The sequence below is a fragment of the Meleagris gallopavo genome, chromosome 7 (genome assembly GCF_905368555.1).
Source record: "Meleagris gallopavo chromosome 7, MGAL_WU_HG_1.1, whole genome shotgun sequence".
Classification (NCBI taxonomy): domain Eukaryota; kingdom Metazoa; phylum Chordata; class Aves; order Galliformes; family Phasianidae; genus Meleagris; species Meleagris gallopavo.
In genome coordinates, this window is record NC_139410.1 from 11,995,232 (window position 1) to 12,013,240 (window position 18,009).

The window sequence follows — 18,009 nt, forward strand, 5'->3', positions numbered from 1 at the left end:
GGAGGGTGCAATAACACACTAAACAACCCAATACCCTCATTCATATGACTTCAGTCTGATTGCAGCTCAATTAGTTACACCACCTGAATAATTTTTTACAACGAAAAAAATGTAAATGTATTTTTCCATGTATAGCTTATTAGTTCCCTAATTATTTCCTCTTTCTCCAGGAGGAATAAATAGGCATCTTTGCAGTCCCCTGTGCTGGGCTACATATAACCCTATTGCAAACATTATGATAGGTCTGCTCAATGCAATGATCAGCGTCCTCACCTATGGACACAGTACAATCTCACATCGTTTTGACAGCATTTTATCTATGTTTAACAATCTCATAAAAGCATCTGAAAGAAGGAAAAATACAATGACCATCCTGTATTACAGGGTACTGTAGCATAAGTTAACAGCATTTCTCAACTTCGCAAGCAAGAAGTCAGGAATAATTGTATTCATAAATATCAGAAACAAAGCCCCCAAATCAATACAGCAACTTAGGAAGAACCCAAACAGATTTTTTTAAAGCTGCAATATGCTTTGAAAATATTAACAAAAACTTAACTGTTACCTCCAAATTTCCTCCATGAGCTTTATTTTTCACATCCCCTCCTGAGGGGCAGACAATGCTGAATTTATGACAGATTAGCAGAATTTTTCAGTATCTATCACAGGTTCCACTCACATTGAATCTCCCATGGCTTTTCTATAAGCTTTCCTAGTGCATAGATATATTAATATTTATATATATTATATATAAATTAAAAAAAAAAAGCTTTTCTTTTCTTACCTGTATATTCAGTTTTACTTACAATGCCTTCAGAGAGAGGATGTAATGATACAGTTCTGCCAAACTATCCTGCCTTAATCGCAGTTGCTTTACTAGCAGTACCAGCACCACAAAAAGTTACACTGACTTTCACAATTGCACATTAATTTTTAGAACTATCACAAAACAATAAAAAGTTGTCACATTTCTAAATTATAGGAAAAAATGAAAGTTCTTATTTTTAAAAGAAAAAAAAATTCAAAATAATTTTTTTTCCATACCTCTTCTTTTTTTTTTTTTTCCCTCCCAGAAAGCTGATCTTAACTTGATATAAATAAAATTATTTCTTCAGTCACATACCTTTGTATTTTATTTTTATTCAAAATAATAAGTCATATACACGAATTAAAAAAATTGCTTTTGTCCATTCGGCTCCCTCCCCTAAATCGACACTTTATAAAAACCTTCTGTACTTTTTTCCCCCTCCCTCTCTCCCTCTACTACCTCCAAGATGGTAGGAAAGTTGTTGTTTTGGAGGGGAGAGGAGCCGCTCTGTGATGTTATGTCCTCTCGGTGCCTGTAGTGGTGCTGTAGGAGGCTGCCGGCTCTCTTCTTGAGCAGCCCCAGCAGCCCTGCCTTCTTTGCTGGAGAATATATTCAGGGATTCCCCTTAATAATCACCTACCCTCTGAGCACTTTGTAGTTTTAAAATAATAAAGAGCCCCCAAAGCTTCCTCCTCACAAAAAAGCAGGATCTCCTCAGAGCCAGGGGGCAGCAGCTCCTCAGCACAGAGCCCGAGCCCATTCCCAGTCCCTCTGCCGGGGAGGAAACTCTGATCTGTCAGCCCAACAGAGGGAAAGGGGGGAGAGGAGAGAGAGGAGAAAAAAAAAGCAGCTGGAAAGGTAAGCCAGGCCCGGCCTGCATCCCCGGGCTCGCGTAGCGCGGCAGGCGGTGCGAAGGGAGCAGGGCGGGCGGAGAGGCGGGCTACGCGAGGCCGGGGATCGGCCGGGGCGGTGTAGGCCGCGGCGGGGGGTGAGGGGAGCCGGCGGGGTTTCGCGGCTTTCGGGCGCCGAGAGGAGCCCCGGAGGGGGGTGAGACGGTCGCTGGGGCTCAGCGGGAGGGTCGGGGCGCGGCGCTGCGGAGCCTTTGCCCAGGAGGTGAAGGGCGGTGGGGGAGAACGGGGGCGGGGGGGCGCTAGGCCTCAGCGCGGCGCGGCCTGCCCGCTTCGCTCCCCGCCCCACCGGGCCCCCCGCGCCGGGCCCCGGGCCCACAGCGGGCCGAGCCCCGCCGGAGCCGGAGCCTCGCGGGCAGGGGGAAGGCGGCGGGGCGCGGCGGCGGCGGGGCCGCTTCCAGCCCCCACACCACGGCGGGGCGAGGGGGGCCGAGGGGGGGGCGCGGACCGGGGGTGCCGGGGGCGGCATTAATTTCCCGAAATGACTTGTAACGAGCGGCGGCGGTGCGGGGGGTGGGGGCGCCCCTTCCCCCGGCCCGGTCCGGGGCCGCCGCGGTGGAGGCGGTGCCGGTCCCGCGGGGCGCGCGGGACCGCGGCCTGGAAAGTTTCGCGGCGTTTTTAGGGCGCTCGCCCCACTCTTCGCCGCCGTCCGCCCCGCCTCGGCGGCCCCGGGGATGGGGTGGGGGCGCCCGGGACGCGGCCGCGGTCTCTCCCCCTCCCCCGGCCCCTGACCCTTTCCGCGGGCACCCCCACTCATCCCGGCCCTTGTCCGCTTGCTCGGGTTATTTCGCCTCCCAACTTTTTGGGTGGGATCGGGGGGTTTCTTTTGGAGGTTGGCGGGAAGGCCGTTAGGGCTCCCCGTAAGCTGCCCCCGCGTGGCGGGCGTACCCCAAAACCAGGGGTCGGGGTGGGGGGCAAAGGCCTCACCCTCGTGCCGAGCCATGCGCCTGGGCTGGCCGCGGTGCCTGCCCTGCCCCGGAGCCCCCAGCCCTGCCCGGGGCCAGTTGGCACCGCCGAGCTGGGGCGATGGCCCTGACCCCGCAGCCTGGGAAGGGGACCCCCCTCGAGGCCCCATTCCAACCGGGGCGGTTCGAACATGGTCTCCGGCCCTGTCCCACATCCTCAGCTGTGGAGACGGACATGGTGTGGGCCGTAGAGGGACAAGTGAGGGGCATCGGTTGCCTCTGAGTTGCTGCTGCCGGGAGCGGGAAATGAAAGGATGCTTTTTTCCAGGGAAGGGACCGTCTGTAGTTGTGAAGTGAGCCCACTGGAGAGCCAACCAATACGCTTCACCCTGCACAGGTGAATCAGCTCCGGTTTCTCATGCTGGAGATGCATACTTTTGTTCAAATGTTCCTTAAAATGCCTTTTTGCTCAGAAGGCTAATTGCTTTGTACAAGTAACCTTGAATATGTTTTGAGAATGACAGTAACAACTTACAGCTTTATATTACACCATCTGATTAAAATATGTAGATCTATAGTTAGTTCTAACTTCGTTACTTAACAACATATGAGAGTTTATTTTAAGGCTGCTCTCAATTTTTGACGATTGGTATACTTAAAAGTGGCAAATTTAGGACAGCGCATCGTTCCCTTCCTGCTGAGTGTCCTGTGTCCTCTGGGCACCACTTGTACCAGCAGTGCCACTCAAACCATACCAACTGGGTACTACTGTGGATGGGTAAACCCCAGCACCAGTGTTGCCTGTGTAGCTGTCACTTGCAGCCTAGTGACATTGTTGCAACCATCTTCAGCCTTGTATGTGATTTGTTTGTATTATATACATGCGTAAGACAGATTTTATTAATTGTAAAGCTAAATTGCTTACAGAAAGCAACCCCAAATTTACTTAGTAGGTGTAATTTTGATGTTTGAGTACTTTCATGATGAATGAATGAGCTGTATGTAGGGCCTGGTCCTACAGAGTTGCATGTATTACCATGTTTTCGCAGTATGGCAGGTCCTCAGGAAGCAGAAATTTATTGTAATGCAACATAGAAATTCTGATTGCTTATAACTGCTGAAAGGCAGCTCTGTGAGGAGCTCTGCTGCTTTATTTTACTTACTGAGTATTCCTACTGAAGCAAGAATTATATTCCTGTATTGTGTGAAAATAAGTTTGTTTGTCTATGCACCACCTGGACTAAAAATAAGGCAGAAGTGTTTTTTTTAACCTCGTACGCGAGTGCCAGTTAGCTCCTATTTCGATGAATAAAAGGTTTAGACTTAGGGTTGTTTTGGTTTTTTTTGTTTTTTTTTTTGTTTTTTTTTTTTTTTAACTCAAGTACAAATATAAGGTACATTGTGTTATATTTTAGTCTGTTCTTTCTCTCTGGATCATGGTTTAGATATTTTGAGATATCATTTTAGTTTGCGTTTTTGCGATGTTGCAATTCCTTAAATGTCCCATTTATTGCTGTGTCTGAAGACCTTCTTTCTGCAGTCTGTCGCCCTGGCAATCCCTGGGCTTGTTTATAGCCATGTTGAAATAAGTGTGCTTCTGTGCAAGCATGAGGATCGTGTTGTGTGGATGTGATTGCAGGACGGGGGCCTTGGACTGGGTCAGATAGAGCAATCCTTGTTCAAAAGGCTTCTGAGATAGGGAACCAGTCTGGAGCCTCAGAGGAGGAATAGCCATATTTAGGAAATGTTACACTGAAATCTATAGGAATGTGCTCTTGGCTACAAATTTCAGTAACAAATGTTACTACTGATCATCTTTCCTCCTTGAAACCCAAGTTTCTACTATTCCTGCTGAAGTTTATTTTGTGTAGGAAAACAAAATCAGCAACTTGCACAGTTTTGAACATAAAGTATTTGTTCCTCTCTCCTTAGTTACTTTTTCTGTTACTTGTTCTGTTGTTGACTGGGACTTCTCACAAGTCTGTATGTTATTTAGTTACTATTAGCGATAATACTCAAATTTAGTTATGTATTTACTCTGCTGTATCATGAAAAGTAATTCATATTATCAGTGTTGCTTAAAACATGCAGTTGCTTTTTCATTAATACGTTGGACACCTTTATGCAATATATATTGCCTTTTTGCAGAGTTGAAGTAATGCGCCTTCTAAGAAGGCAGAATGAGGACAATGTTGCTGCTTCTGTCTTCCTAGGTAGATTTCCACATGTGAAAACTAGTTCAAAATGTGATTCTAGGCGGGAACTAAAAGTATCCAATAGGATCTCGTATGCTCAGTGCCTGCATCTTGGGGGTAGGTTCGTCCCAGTTCTTGCGTGTGTGTGCAGTGTCTTTGTCACTTGTGTGGGCTCTTCAGAGGTTTTCTTGAGCTAAGACTGCATTAGTTAGTAGAGAGATGAGAACTCCTATAGCTGACTTTATTTACCTTGGTTACCTCCCAGTGTTCTGTCTTGAATTGGATGCTTTTACTGATAGGACTCTTTCTGGGTTTAAAGCAGGCTTGGATTGGTACGACGTTATCATTAGATTGAGAAGTAAGCCAAAATTGGGGTTAAGTCATAGAACAGGGACAGAAACTACAACTCTGTGGTGTCAGTGGTGACCACAATTAGATGTGGTACAGCTTCTTTTGATAAAACAGAGTACTTCTCAGAGAGATACTTGTCTCTAGATATGAAATAGAAAGAAAAGGAGTCATAGAGTCACAGAATGGTTTGGATTGGAAGGGGCCCTTAAGATCACCTAGTTCCAACCCCCTGCTATAGGCAGGGACACCTCCCACTAGACCAGGTTGCTCAAAGCCCCATCCAGCCTGGACTTCAGTGCTTCCAAGGAGGGGGCAGCCTTCTTTCTAATAATACAGGTTTTACTAGTACTGACTGGACAGTTTTATGGTAAGGTAGTTTTAAATGTGTGTCATTTTGTAATGACTCTTATGGCTTCTGTTCCACTCTGAGTGGATTAAATTACAAGTTGCCAACAGCATGTTCAGATCCACGTGTTTATTGTCAGTCTCAGCAAAAAGGATCAGGCAGTGGAAGCACAGGGAATTTTTCTCTCTTGGTCAAATCAAGGAATCAGCAGAACTGCTATTTATGCTGTTTGTGGAAAATCTGAGGTTTGTGGAGATCAGAGTTCTGCTTTCTGGCCCCAAGGTGATGTTTTTGGGCACGTGTAGGCAATTGCACCTAGTCTGTGAGATGACATGAACACACCAAACTGTACAGCATTAAGTCTGTGCTGGTATTAAGAATTCAAAGAACACAGTTAAAAGTCACAATTAAAGAGATGTTATTCATATGCGATGTGTGAACCTCTGAGCTCAGTCCTCTTAATTATACATCTTTTAACTGTTGACATATAATAATTTCATTGCAATTTACAATGCATTTGGGGATTCCGTTGCCTAATTTGGTCTCACTTAGGTTGAATGTCAAATTCTGAGCATACATTTGACAGTGGATCTAACCCACATGGTTTGAAACATTCTGATGTTTTCTGTGTGGTGTTTTCTCAGGCTTGCTGATTGGATTTGGGGTTGTAATACTTTGGCTTCAGTAATAGTGGCCAGGCCATTAACTTCTCTGTAGAACACAGGTGATGCCAAGTACCAATTTCTGTATGACACAGTGCTGGTACTCAGTACGATCTCACAGAGATTTCCCCAAGACTGGCTGTGGTGGTGTTTTCTGCCTTCTCTGAAGGAACGTTTAACTGTATTGGAAGAGATAATGCTGACTTGGAGCCAGTGTGCACTGTGAGGGAGCCCGTTATGCCTGCTTGTGAGCACTGACAGTGGCTGTGTGCTGGCTCCCTCCTATGCCTGGCAGCAGGCACTGGCAGCTGTGCAGGTGTGTGCATGTGTATATTTAAGTCTCATTTGTCTTTTCATAGCCACTTTGCAAACCACATGTTATGTCACAGTGTGGCTTTGCTATGCGTCCTGCTTGTCCTCACGTGAAGGCCTTGCTGGGATGCACGGTTTGTTGCCCTTTGCATGCCTGGACAGGGCTTTTACCAGAAGGAGGAGATTTTCTTCCAGTCATCTGCTCAGGTGTAAGACATGAATATGTTACCAAATGACAGATGTTAGTGGCAAGCTTGTAAGAATATAGGAATACCCTCTTGGTTAAGCTCAGGGATTGATACAACCCGCAGTTCTGTCTTGGACAGTGGGAAGAACTGATGCAGTTGGGGCAGAATATGAAAGCCCAACTTCTTTTAAACGTTTTCTTCTTTTGTTCCTCCAGCATCTGTGTTTATTAAGTTGGGTGTGCTAGCAGGTACATCACTGCCTACTTTTAGCGTCAGTGGTCACGCTCTATAAACTTTTCTTTTGCCTTCAGAACTCGATGATGCTGCCTGCTCCCTCAGCCTCTGTGACAGTGAGTTCCAATGGCTCACTACTTGTGAGCAGCAGCAATAGAGAAGTACTTCTTTCCTGTGTTTTGAGTCAATCTCATGCTGACTTCCCCAGGCACCCCTAGTTCTAACATTGTGTGACTTGTCACTTGACCATTCTGTAGTCACTTATCCCCTGCCATTAGGATGTTTAAAACCTTGGTCATATCCTATGTCACTTGGCAGTGATAGATTTCTGAATTCTTCTGTTCTTACTCTCAAAATGTTATGCTTAGAAGCAATTGTTTAAGGAAAATGTGGGTTCCTCCAATAGTAGCCTCTGGTTTCTCATTTGTGGGTTGTGGCTAGAGCCAGTCTAAAGACATGCTTGCTTAAATTGAGTTTGTTTTGAACCTCTCTGCAGCTGCAATGTGGAGTATAATTGCGGACCCCAAAACAACGTCCAGAAGGGTTTGCGCCCTGAGAGTTGTGCGCAAGGTACAGCTGCTCGAGCATTTCATTTTCCACGGGAAGTCCATGTTTCCGTCATCTCTGCTGAATCCTGTGGGACAAAAATATTTTCTCCCCACCCACCGTTTAGCTAAGCGTAGTTTCAGTTCTCTTCAGTTAAGTGACATGTGCCTGTGCTGCGCTTGTGCTGCTTTCTGTGTCGCTGCAAAAAACTCTGCTAACAACTCTTACATTGTTTCAAAGAAAGCACTACAACAGATGAAATCAGAATTGATAAATTAAGAAGTCTTTGTTTTATATATACATCTGTTAAGGATGGAAAAGACCTCTAAGATCATCTTGGTCCAATCCCAGCCTGCCCCACCATGCCCACTAACCATAACCCTCAGTGCCATGTGTCCATGCTTGTTGAGCACTTGTATGTGGCAGAGAACAAAAAGAAAAGGCTCTTTGTAGGCTTGGTGTGAGTTGAGTCTGTCGGCATATCCATGCAGCACTGCTGCCTTTCCAGGGTTTGTGTAGCAGCCTGCCCATCAGACGTGTATCGTCTCACGTGGTTTGTGAGGGTTGCTGTAATTTCCCCGTGTAACATTGGCTGCTGGGTGCGTTAGCTTTTTTTTCTTTCATTACTCTGTAGCTGCACTGATCAGTCCCTAGCAGGATTTTGAATTTGGTTACGTTTCTGTGAGCTTTTCTTAGTGTAAATAAAGACCCCAGAATATATGTATGAGCTCAGGGGTTTCCCTGAGGATTACTGCTGCTGTCCCAGCTTCAGTGTTTCATACGGCATGGTGATTGTGGGCTGTATCTTTCAGACAAGTGAGATGGAAAATGCTGTGCCTGCCTCAACGCGGTCACTTACAAATATAAGTGCAAAAATAAGACTTAATTATGAGTTAAGTCCAAAAAATAAGATGGGGCATAGGAATAAATCCAAGATTACAGCGGCTGGGAACTGCGGAGCATTTTCCTCCCCAAAACTTAACCGAGGAACCCAGATACGTGTTTTGTGTTATTTACTTTGGAACTACTCTGAAAAGCTCTCTTTGCTCTGCTGCTTGATAACCTTCAGACAAGAAATGTGGCTGCATTGTGCAAAGGAGAAGGAGGTCACCGGTCAGTACGAAACTCTGCAGAGCATGATAGCAGTGGCTTAAGAGGTGGGGGTAAACACGGCAGAAAGAAATAGCAGCATGTGGGTCACCCCATCCTTGCAAGATGGACGTGCACTGTCCAGTCCTTCATCCTGCCCAGTCTGTCACCAGGACAAGCTTTGGGTCACTGTGGAGAGCAGCAAACTCTGGGGCAAAAGACTTTGTCAGCTTCATTCAGTGTAAGAGATGCAATTCATTTAGACTTGTTTAATTACTTTTGCTACCTCAGTAATGGAGGAGGCTGTCTGTCAAGCACATGGGACCTGCACCTAGGTCACCTTGCTACTATTTAGGCATGGTAACATGGGATTTCCTTTCCTTTCACGTTGTTGCTTTGAGGATGGATGTGTTGCAAAGGGTCACGCTTCAGCTGTCAGTTTTGGCTATATGGAGTGTGCACCTTCCTATGCTGCCCTGCACTGAGGGGAAAGCAGTGGGAAGCAGATTTGATGTCTGTGCTCATGCTCTCACTGTTTGTAAGCAAAGTGCCAGGACTGCCTTCTGGGTGCTGCTGGTCTGTGTACCTGGAAACGGGACTGTGCATGGAGAGGAGATGTGGGACAGTCCTTACTGTCAAATGATTGATTGGGTCGCTGATATTTGCACCATGTTTTGTAACAGGTCTCCATTGTGTGTGCTGCACTGCACTTATAAAACTATTTAAATAATTGCGCTTTTTAAATTTTCAGTGCTACCTTCTGTCCTGCTCCTACAGCTAGTGGAAATGTCTCCTTTATGCAGTTTGCTGCTGGAAGTATGGTAGGGTGTTTAGTTCTGTCCTAGTGACTTCAAGATCCCCAGCTGCCGTGGTACTTATCATCTTCTCAAGGTGCTTTTCTTTAGCGGGGAGAGACTGCTTCCCTAGGGAAGAAATATCTTCCTTGCAGAGACTGGAGCCTCCCCTCCCTCCTTGCCATCTTTTCCTTGCCATGTGGCACGCTCAAAGTAAGTTGGTTGAGTTGGTAATCTGTGCAGTTGTTGCACATCTCTCACCTCTATGTGCGTTCCTTTGCTTGGTGTATAACCTGCAGTGAGTACTGAATACACTGCGTATGCATTCTGTGGTTCAGGATGGCCTTCCCAAGCGCCAGGGGCTTTTGGCAGCCTGAGCTGGGCATAGCAGGGAGCTGCAGGTTGTGTGCACTGTTCGTGTTTTCTTGATGCAGCTTTGGTTTTGTGCATGTGTGTTTTAAGAAAAATGATTGTTAAAGACTTCATAGTGGTTGGAAATGGAAAAGTACTGGAAGATTTCATGGTTTTGTTATTTTGCAGCACTGTTGGATTCTGTTTGTGGGAGCGGGGAATAAGACGGGCTCTTGCTGAAGTGGTATTTCAGCCCTCTTGGGGTCATTGGGAGTACTGTCTCTGGCATCGTTAATGTCTGCACTCACCTGAAGCTTTTGCTTACAAAAGGTGTGGGCAGCTACAAGATCATCAGTCTGTTTACCAGGTGTGATAAAGACATCTTACAAAGATAAAAGGCTTTCCTATGCTGCCTGTGAAAATTAATATTTGGTAGGGCGAGGATAGTCCCCAGCGTTTTTGTAAGCAGAGATTCTTGAAGGAGAACCTTTCTGCATTCAAACGAGTTAATGTCACATCAGCTTTCAGCTTGATTCCTGAAAGCAGGAGATCTGATTTGTTGCTTAACCTTTTCTGACTTGTAGCCCCTGATCATTTTGTGGTATACAAGTGGAGTTTTGTTTAGCAGGTTTAAACGTGGTGACAGTCAACATTTTTTCCTTTTATGGTTTCCAAAGCTCTGTGGCTGCTTGTTGAAAGCTGTCATGCTGGTGGGTTTGGCTTATTGGATGCCAGCTGAACCACAGGTGAAGTGGCCACATCTGGCCACTTACTAAGCAGTATGATCCTATCTATTTAATTCTGACTGACCTTGACCTTTTTGATGTTTTCCGTAGACAATCCACATCGTCTTGATTCATCATCATTCCAGGATAGTGGTGTCCTTGGGGCTCTCTCTTAACACTGATATGGTACAGAAGATTTAAAATCAGGTATTGTTTTGGTTCTCTCTTTAGCATCAAACTGAAATACACAATCTAGAACTAAATGCATTTTTTTTTTTCCTGATGTGATTTATCTTAATATTTTGGCTCTTTCAGCTGATGTTCACAAGGAATAGAGTCACGTGATGTATGAAGGCAAACACATACACTTCTCTGAGGTTGACAATAAGCCCTTGTGCTCGTATAGCCCCAAACTGTGCAAGCAGAGGCGACTTAACGGCTACGCCTTCTGTATCAGACACGTTCTGGAGGACAAGACTGCCCCTTTCAAGCAATGTGAATATGTGGCCAAGTATAACAGCCAACGCTGCACCAACCCCATCCCCAAATCTGAGGACCGTAGGTGAGTTGTGGTTGCCCACCTGCGATGCGGGAACTGGCTGGGATGTAGGCATGAGTTTCTTTTTAAGATGCTGCCTGGTTTCAGGATGAAGGAGGAACTGGTTTGGGTGAATTGAATTCCAAGATGTTTCTTTGAAGGTTTTGTTATAAGACCATAAACTTTATTCTATTTTCTGTGGGAATCAAGTATTTGAAGAGAGCAGTAATTTGCTTTCAAGGAAGTTTTCAGGAGGGTTTGTTGCTTTGCTTAAATTTACTATAAAGTGTGGATCAAATTTGCTATGCAGTATCTGCTGTTCTGATTTGCTTGCTTTGTCACTCATAGTCTGCGCCCTTAAAGGGCCCTGCCTATTTGGCCAACTGTGGCAAAAGCATGCTTCTGTCTACTTTTACAGGACAAACAACTGAAAACGCGTGCCTTCTGGGCTTAGGGAGCAGTGATGCATAGGGGCGAATGCAGAGTTGCAACTCCGTGTTCTTGCTTTGCTGCTGATCTGTGGTGGTGTATTACTGGAATAAAGCACATGTTACTTGGTAACAGATCAGTCGGCTACAAAAGTGCTGTTTGCTCATTTTCTTCTCTACTCCTTCCCTTTCTCTCCCCATCCCTGCCCAAATGAAGATGCCTGAGGTGCTCAATATGAAATGGCTTGGAAGAGATAGTGCTTGCAGTTGTTGGAGAGCCGGGAATTCAAACCAGGCTTCCTGAATTGCAGCTCGTACTGTAACCATAAGGGCATTTTTTCTTGCTCTTGGGGTGAAATAGCAGAATTTGTCTGATGCTGTCTGTAAGGTGTATGCAACTTTAATTTTTCACTCATTGCTGCAGGTTTTGCCACTACAACAGTATTTAATTAATGTGTGTGTTAACTACCTGGGGCTTATTCTGTTAGAAATATATATTTTTTAAAGTAAAATATAAACAAAATATGCCAAAAAAGAATCAAACCACTCTTCACTGACCTTTCACATTATTAGCTGCCATTCACTAACCTTTTGCATTATTAGCAGTGTTCCCACTGTGCCCTACGTATAACTTCCTCCTCGGCTCACAGCTCCCTCTCTTGTCTGAAACAACAGTTGGACTGTGCTCTAAATTAACTTGCACTTCACCTGCCATTTCACTTGAGGAGACTGATGAAGTGAGAAAACAACACGAATGTTTGTCAAAAGCTGTAGGGCAAATGCTCAAATGGCACAAGATGAATAACTTTAAGCTGCAGTTTGACAGTCGGTGACTCTTTCTTTGCTACTGTACAGTTGAGGCTCTTTGAAATAAACTCACAAAAATGATCATGGAAATTGAGCAAATGATATGCTGTCATTTCAGATGGAAGAGCCAACTGAGCCCACGTCGCTGTTTAGCAGGGTCGCACTCAAAAACAATAGAAATAATACTACTTAATGACACTTTTTAGGTCTCATATGTTCCCGTGGAATTTGAGATTTTTCTTTACACCTTGAATTGAGTTCACACTTTGTTCTTTTTGATTTTTCTCAAGTTAAAGTGAAGTGTGGTCATGACATCTGGTGTATGTTATATTAGAATTATTCGACTGCATGTCGAGTGTCACATTAGAGTGCTTGAAAAGGACAGCAGGTGTCTGAAGGGGAAAATAAACTTTTAATTTCAAATGAGAGGGTGTGATCGTTGGAAAGAATATTTTAAAAGGCTGCTTCTCAGGGCGGAGCTTAGTTTGAACAATAAGATTTGATGAATGCTAGTGATAAAACTGTGCCTGCTCGAAACAGTTTTTTTTGGCAGGCAAACCTGTATCTGTGTCTTAAGAGACTTCTTTCACACTCCACTCAGTATAAAGATGTTTGCTGTATCTGAGTTCTCTGCTCGTAGCTTTTAATTTTCTGTTTACAAAATTACTGTCAGATGGTCATTTTGTCAGTTTGAGACACGTTTTGTGATCAGAAGCAGGCTGTATGATACTTTGACAGCTACGTTCTTATATATTCTTAAAGATTATAAAAAATGGAATGTCTTAACAGGCTGCACGCATTATATGCCAAAACATCCTAGTCTGTCCACAGATAATTAAAAATAATTATCCCTTAACCCCTGACAAATGAGTTGGCATCCGCCACAAAGATGTTTAATATGCTGTTATATTATTAAATTTCTTATTAACCATTAACTTTCCTCAAATTAAAGCTATTAATAGCGCGTGACTTCATTACCTTAATTGAAGTTTAATTTCTTTATTCTTTATCTTGTTTTTTTTAAAGAAATACACAGGTGGGCAGTGCACCTGTGATTCTTCCTGAATATGTCTCCCCATTCTTTGTTGTCCAAATGCACTCACAGATTGTGACGCTCAGTTTATTTATGTTTTGAAAGTATAGATTTTTTACAATGTAGCTTGCTTAAATTCCATTTTATCTCTTAATTTTCTTCTTTCAAGAGTCTGTAAATAATGTGCAAGCAACTCTCCAGTTTAGTTAGTTATTCCTTAAAATAAGTGACTAAACCCAATAGAAACCTGGGAGGTACTGGGAAGCAGGATGCAGTTGTAGGTAGAAAACCTGGCTTTCTGGGTTCCTGTCTTTCCCACGATGTGGAAAGCTGTCTGCCTAAAGCCTGCACAGCCTTTGTGAGCTGTGTGTAGAGGTAGCTTTAATAGATATCAACTCACTGCTTTTACTGTGTATGTTGATTTGCATTTGTCCTCACCTGGACCAGAATAAATGCCTTTAGTGCTGAATAAGGAAGGGGAAAGAAACTATATTAGGTACTCAGCATGATACTGGAAGCTGAGAATAACTCGCAAGGTTTTGGAAATGACAAGCTGTGCCACTGAGACAGACACTCCAACACCAGCTGCGTGCAGGGCCAGCTTGGCACTCCTGGCATCATGCTCAGGGCCATGCAAAAGGCACGGTGCTGCTTCCAGGTGCTAGTCCTGTCCTCCCAGTAGCCTGCCTCTGTGGAGCATGATCTGCTTCCCTGGCCTTGTCTCCGATCTGAAGAACCTCCTGCTCGGCTTGGCTGGCCCTTGGTGGGTTCCAGCAGAGCCACTTATTGCCTGCTCCTGGCTCTACAGTGTGGGCCAGTCTGAGACAAGGCTTGCTCCCAAGCTGTCCTGGAGCCTGCAGGGAGGGAAGTCCATGTGCAGGCTCACCTGTGTGTGATCTGTGTTTTTATGATGTAGCCTGCCAGCTGTAGGTTTGTGTCAGAGGAGATATCTGTGCAAGATACTGCTGGCTTTTGCTGATGAAGCGTGGTCAGTTGTAAGAATCACAGTTTTATTCTCTGTTGTGTAAAACAGAGAGGAGAGTTAGAGTTAAACATGCAAAAGACTTAGCAGCCTAAAACTCAGAGAGAAGCCTACTACCTTTCCATGGGTTTATTTACTTTTGCTATATTTGGCTTTCTCTTTCCTTTCCAGTTTTACCTCCTTGCTCCCGCACAAGCACAAGGTGGCAATATAAGTTCTGAACAGTAAAAGGGAAGCATTCAAAGTGAGCAAAGCTCTCATTTTTATGGTATTAAGGAAAGAAAAATCCGTTGTACTTGTCTTGTCTGTTTGTGGTTTTTATTCTGTCATACTAAAAGTGCTGTCCTAACTGATCTCAGTCTTGTTCAAACAAAATGCTAAGAAAGTGCTTAATTTTAATTACATGAATAATGCTATTGACTTTAAGGGAAGCTTTGCTGAGCCCTCATTAAAGAATTTAATTTTTGGAAGTGCATCTCTCAGTATGAATTTACAGAATTGTAGTCTGTTCCAATAAGGACTTCAGCTTGTCTCATTTATTTATTACTTTTGACTTAATGTAATGAAGAAATTATTTAGACAGTAATATGTAGCAAAGCTTTTCAGCCTTTTTTGATTTGTAAATCCTTATGGGTATGGACCCTTCAAGGCATTACCTATATGGAGATTGTTAATGGGTATATTGGAATTTACATTTATGCCTTTTATGGACCATTGAGAAAACATTCGCATATTGCTTCTTTAGGGACAGGGTGACAAATTGAAAGCTGCTAAACTGAAATAGTCAATGTGGTGGGGGTTGACTTGGCCTTTTTTGTTTTGTTTTTTTTTTTTCCTCATAAAGACCAGCAATCATTTCTTTTTTATTTTTTTGTTCCACAAAACTTGATTTTCTCAGGTTACGTCCCTTACAGGATGCTCTGTTCTACTCTATCATACTGAGAAGACTTTAAAGAATACTTTCATGGATATTTCCTTATCTTGTCCAAAAATACCATGACATAGACATCACTCTTTTATCGTATCTTTGTTTTCATCTGTAAGCTGCGATTGTAGATGGGATCTGCAAAGGACAGAAGCCTCATAACTGGGGCATTCTACAGAGACAGGAAGTCCTGCCTTTATGAAAGCAGGATTGTAGGAAAAGCAGGAAAATGTAGGATTGTGATTGCTATATCTCCATTGCCTGCTTGTTTTAAACAGACAGAAATTAATTGTTTACTTCTTAGTATGCTGTCTACACCTATAAATCGCAACTCTTTTATATTAGAACTTGAAACCTCTATTTGTGGGTTGTATGTATATATTCTTGGCACTGTGTTTTCCAGAAACACAGAATTTCTTTTAAACCAGATTTTTATTTGAAGAGCACTCCACTAATCCTTTGGCTACAAATTTTTTATGTTAAATTACTAAACAGAGCTTAAACATGAAGCTATTTTTTTTCATTAAGTGCAAATACTGACCCTTCTTAGAAAGTATCTCAGTGAGATTGTCCCCATGATAAACCATTCCCTACTACAGTGGGATTCGTAACAATGATGTGTGTGTTGATGAAAACAACTAATTCCAGGGTAAGAACAGCCAAATGAAGGAAGTAGTCATCGGTGTACTCTTTCCTGGGAGCTTTTGAAATGGTTTTGTATGATCAGTTAAGGGCTTGAGTTCTTTATTACTTTTTTATGTATCAGTCCATTTGTTTCGTTCACTTTGGGTTTTGATTATTTACCGTACTAGAATGTAAATACTTAGAATATACTGCGAGAGTCTTCTATGAATAGGAAAGTGACATTGTCACTTGGAAAAGTTTGTTATAGGTTGGGAACATCACAGTTATCTGTTGTATTAGGAGTTGTTTACGATTTGTGTAAAATCTCCTGTGTTTTGATCTAATTTCTCAGGTTGTGTGTAGGTTTCCCCTTGGTGAGGTCTGTTTACTTCAGGTTTTACTTGCAGGAACTGAATTAGGAACTGCTGCTTTTACTTTTCATAGGTACTGCAACAGCCACCTGCAGGTACTTGGCTTTATACCGAAAAAGGAGAGGAAGAAAAAGAATGATCCCATAGAGGAGGTAAAGGTCAGGCACCAGATGGATACTATGGCCCTCAGTCTGACGATGCCCACCCTGGCCTTGAAGATGCCCAATGGACTGGACGGGATGTCCCTCTCCCCTCCTGGGGCTAGGCTTCCTCTCCACTACCTGGAGGCAGAACTAGAAGACCCCTTTGCTTTCAACGAGGAGGATGATGACCTAAAGAAAGGGGCAACGGTGAGGAAAAAGTTGCAGAGCAAGTTGGCTCAAAACCGGCAGCGCCAGAGAGAGACAGAGATTTTAAAAGTTCGCCAAGAGCACTTTAGCCCCCTTCCTGCACCTTTGCAGCAGCAGCCTCTGCAGCAGCAGCACTCCCATCTGCCACCTTCATCAGCTTTGTTAAAGCCAACAGGGCTACCGCAGGGCATAGTCTGCAAGTCACCTCAACCTCCGAACACCAGCCTACCAATGCAGGGAGTGGCACCCACCACACACACTATAGCACAAGCCCGGCAGTTGTCTAACAAGAGACCTCTGCCTCTCCTGCCACCTGCTAGGGCTCCCGTCACGGACCCTCCAAGGACTGATCGGGTCCTAATGAAAGCCACAGCCTTTTCTCCGCACTCGTCCTGCATGAGCCGGCTACAGAGACTGGTGAAACTGTGCACTCGAAAACAGCAGCTGGACACTGATCTGTTTCCACACCTAGGTGGGTAGATAATAAATGCCTTGCTTCTTCTTTTCTTATCCTCAAACCAGAACACCAAAGAGGAATGTCCTCCTACCTCTGTCCTGCTTTCATGTGTGGTCTGTATGAAATAAACCTGCACTAGGTGATGACTTTGTCTTTTTGTTACCTGCATTCTCTATGGAGGGATGCCTGGACCTGTTACGTACGGTTAATGGCGCTTTAGCTGTTCATTCTTGTAGTGTCCCATTAATCGTTTGAGAAATCAAACTGAGGTATAGAAAGCATTGCTTGACGACATACGCATTGTATAGAAGATTTGCAGCTTGCTTAGTAAAGGGTCGTTGGAGACTAGACAAAGTTAAATGTGTGACAAGTTGCAAGTTACAAAATAAGTGCAAGTAAAAGTTGGGATATTTGGCCCATCATTCAGTGCAGATCCAAATTTATGGTAGACTTGGCTAGGAGAGTTGGAGCACAAGGGAGTTTTTCTAGATTGGACCCAGTTGTGTACAGAACATGGCTCAGCAAAAGAGGGGTGTCATTGTGCTGGGAGGAAAATAGTAACTTTATAAAGGTAGTTGGAGAGATGGGGTCTTATCTGCATGAAATAGTTTCCTCCTTCCTTATTATCTAGAAACTGTGATAATCACTTATTGCTTGCAAAAATGTAAGTGAAAATAACCAGCTTGCTGCTATGGCAGTAGTGCTCTATGAAGCTTCAAAAAAGGCAGCTGACCTCAGGGCTTATTTGTCTGATGCTGAATACAAACTCAGGTACACCTGGCTTTCCTTGACATGTCCCTCATACTCCAAAATTACCTTGCTTTTCTGCTTAGTTTTAGACTGTGCTGTCCTAACTAGTAGAATACTGACAGGAAGAACACGAACAGAGGTCAGAGTGTGATATTAGAATAGGAATACCATTTATGATCATTCTTTTTTAAGACTTCAAATAAATCTGGAAGTACTTATATGAACATCATACTTAATTGCAAACATCTGTAATTTTTGCTGTTTCAATTAACCTTTTTTTAATTTGCAGTCAAGATCTGCCCTTTGGCACTCACGGGATAGCTTGACTAT

General features: G+C 43.8%; 1 protein-coding gene across 4 annotated transcripts in view; it reads left to right on the plus strand.

Moving 5' to 3' along the window:
- The first annotated feature begins 1,532 nt into the window (after positions 1-1,532).
- INO80D (INO80 complex subunit D) overlaps positions 1,533-18,009 on the plus strand; it is a 44,129-nt gene continuing 27,652 nt past the window's right edge. For 2 of the 4 annotated variants that reach the window (XM_010713501.3, XM_010713502.3), the window contains exons 1-4: positions 2,877-3,018; positions 10,526-10,621; positions 10,730-10,976; positions 16,196-16,944. In XM_010713501.3, coding sequence (XP_010711803.2) covers positions 10,759-10,976; positions 16,196-16,944 — 967 coding nt within the window. In that variant the 5' untranslated portion in view covers positions 2,877-3,018; positions 10,526-10,621; positions 10,730-10,758. Of the gene's footprint in view, positions 1,667-2,876; positions 3,019-10,525; positions 10,622-10,729; positions 10,977-16,195; positions 16,945-18,009 lie in introns of those variants that run through there. The other 2 variants (XM_010713503.4, XM_010713504.4) reach the window with 2 other exon arrangements.